At 49.1% G+C, this 2,740-nt stretch overlaps 1 protein-coding gene across 1 annotated transcript; it reads left to right on the forward strand.

Annotated features, from left to right (window-relative positions):
• The first annotated feature begins 1,082 nt into the window (after nucleotides 1-1,082).
• LOC118828777 (cyclin-dependent kinase 4-like) lies at nucleotides 1,083-2,397 on the forward strand. The gene is given in 2 exon segments (XM_036735635.1): nucleotides 1,083-1,311; nucleotides 1,314-2,397. Coding segments are annotated over 2 exon segments (912 nt in total). The 5' UTR covers nucleotides 1,083-1,179; the 3' UTR covers nucleotides 2,094-2,397.
• Nucleotides 2,398-2,740: the final 343 nt, after the last annotated feature.

Below are 2,740 nucleotides of genomic sequence, written 5' to 3' on the forward strand. Positions count from 1 at the left end.
CTATTAAATGCTTATTAAAGTGTTGGATTTTAAGTCAGATCTTCCTGACTCTAGGGTCAGTGTCCTATTGCTGTGCCACCTAGATGCCTCTGGGGGTTCTGTCAACAGAAAGAGGAACTTCCTAGCAGTTATGGCTTTCAAAAATGACATTAAGCGGGGCAGCTAGGTGGCGCAATGAGTAGAGCACCGGCTCTGGAGTCAGGAGGACCTGAGTTCAAATTCAGCCTCAGGCATTTGACACACTTACTAGCTGTGTGACTGTGGGCAAGTCACTTAACCCCAATTGCCCTGTCTTCCCCCCTCCATAAAAAAGCATCAATAAAAAAGTATTCAAAAAATGGTATTGAGAACATTTGAACATGATCCTGGGCTTCAAATCTAGTGTTCTTTTCTTTCCTTTGCACTATATTGCTTCCTATTGTTGCACTGAAGATTCATGATTTGGAAATCAGAGAGTTGGAGGGAATCTCAGGGGCAATCTAGTCCAATCTCATCACTTTAAAAATGAGGAAATTAAAATAAATAAAGAAATGAAACTTGGAAAAACAAACAAATAAAATTAAAATAAATATGAGGAAACTGCAGTCCAATGACTTGTCCAAGGTTACACGTGTCAGAATCAGGGTTTGAACCCCGGTCCTCTGAAAAAAGCAGTATTGGTAAATGTTGAAATAAATTACTTCTGATGTTTTTCCCAACGGTGTAATTTTGATTCCTTTGTAATACCTCCTCTGACCTGCACCCTTATCTCAAACTTTGCAAACGAGTGTTGCATCCTCAGAGGATATCTGCTACCCGGGGTCTAGAGGTAACCTAGTAGATGGCCATTTCTGCTGCTGTGGCTCATAAGTCTCCACTGGTGGGCTTTCCATTAACAATCGACCAGAAGATTTAATTTGAGTTTAGAAAAGGTATTTATGATCCCTCACGTCCTGCATGCGCCAGTCTCTCTCCCCTCCTCCTCCTCTCCGCGTGCCGCCTTGGCAGCGCCGGTCACGTGGTGAGGGTGTGGAAGAGGGATCCACTCTAGCCCCCGGGAGTCCATGGTGAGGCCTGCTGCGTCCGGCCCCTCGGGACCGAGTTACTCTGCAGGGCTCCGCCGGGGCCGGCTCCGCTGCCTAGATAACGCTGCGACCCCGCCCCACGCGGCACGGCCCCCAGCGCCGAAGGAGACCCAGGATGGACATTCCTCGGTATGAACCAGTGGCCGAGATCGGTGTTGGTGCCTATGGGACGGTGTACGAGGTCCGTGACCCGCACAGCGGCCACTTCGTGGCACTCAAGAGCGTGAAAGTCCCGACAGAGGAGGAAGTGGAGGGGGCCTGCCGGTCAGCACCGTCCGGGAGGTGGCCCTCCTCAGGAGGCTGGAGGCCTTTGAGCATCCCAATGTTGTCCGGCTGATGGATGTCTGTGCCACTGCCCAAACCGACCGAGAGACCAAGGTGACCCTGGTGTTTGAACATGTGGACCAAGACCTGAGGACGTATCTGGACAAGGCCCCTCCACCAGGGCTGCCCTTGGAGACCATTAAGGACCTAATGAGACAGTTCTTAAGAGGCCTAGATTTTCTTCATGCCAACTGCATTGTCCACCGTGACCTGAAGCCAGAAAACATACTTGTGACTAGTAGTGGAACAGTGAAGCTGGCTGACTTTGGCTTAGCTCGGATCTACAGCTGCCAGATGGCACTCACACCTGTGGTAGTCACTCTCTGGTACCGGGCTCCTGAGGTTCTCCTGCAGTCAGCATATGCAACACCTGTGGACATGTGGAGTGTTGGCTGCATCTTCGCAGAGATGTTCCGTAGGAAGCCTCTCTTCTGTGGAAACTCTGAAGCTGACCAGTTAAGCAAAATCTTTGACCTGATTGGGCTCCCAGCAGAAGATGACTGGCCTCCTGACGTTTCTCTGCCCCGTGGAGCCTTTACTCCTTGTAGTCCCCAGCCTTTACAGTCTGTTGTGCCTGAGTTGGAGGGGCCTGGAGCACAACTGCTACTGGAAATGCTGACCTTTAGCCCCCACAAACGAATCTCTGCCTTCCGAGCTCTGCAACACACTTATCCACAGACAGCTGGGGAAGGGAACCCAGAATGACCACTGGAGGGACTGTATCCAGGACCAATACAGAAGAGCTGCCATTTCCCCTCCCCACGGACACTAAGATCACTCCTACCGACACCGTGATGTACAGCATCACAAGGCAGGAGGGAGAACATGATCCTCCTTACACATGCCCTTCCCAAATCCTTAACCATTTTACACAGAATCTTTTACTGCCTTAATGACATTCCCCTACTACCAATGCCCTTTGTGAGACATCCCTCTGTTCCACCCTAATCCCCTAGATTGGGGGGGGGGGGAGTAGGGGGATTTATACAGGAAAAAAAAAAAACACGAAGCTGGTCTGGTTTTTAAAAAAAAAAAAAGAAAAGGTATTTATTAAGATGGCATAACAATAACAGTTGATATAAACATTCTCCCCAAAAGCCTGGGGGCACATTCCCTAAGAAGACATACAACATCCATGGGAAGAATATACTCAAACTTGGTGTACAAGGGTAATGGGACATAACAGCTAAAACAAAATCTTTACAAATTATCTATTGCAGGGGCAGCTAGATGGTGCAGTGGATAGAATACTGGCTCTGGAGTCAGGAGGACCTGCATTCAAATCCAGCCATAGACATTTACTACCTCTGTGACTCTGGGCAAGTCATTTAACCCTGTTTACCTCAGTTTCC

Source organism: Trichosurus vulpecula, chromosome 8 (assembly GCF_011100635.1).
Source record: "Trichosurus vulpecula isolate mTriVul1 chromosome 8, mTriVul1.pri, whole genome shotgun sequence".
In the NCBI taxonomy this organism is placed as follows: Eukaryota; Metazoa; Chordata; class Mammalia; order Diprotodontia; family Phalangeridae; genus Trichosurus; species Trichosurus vulpecula.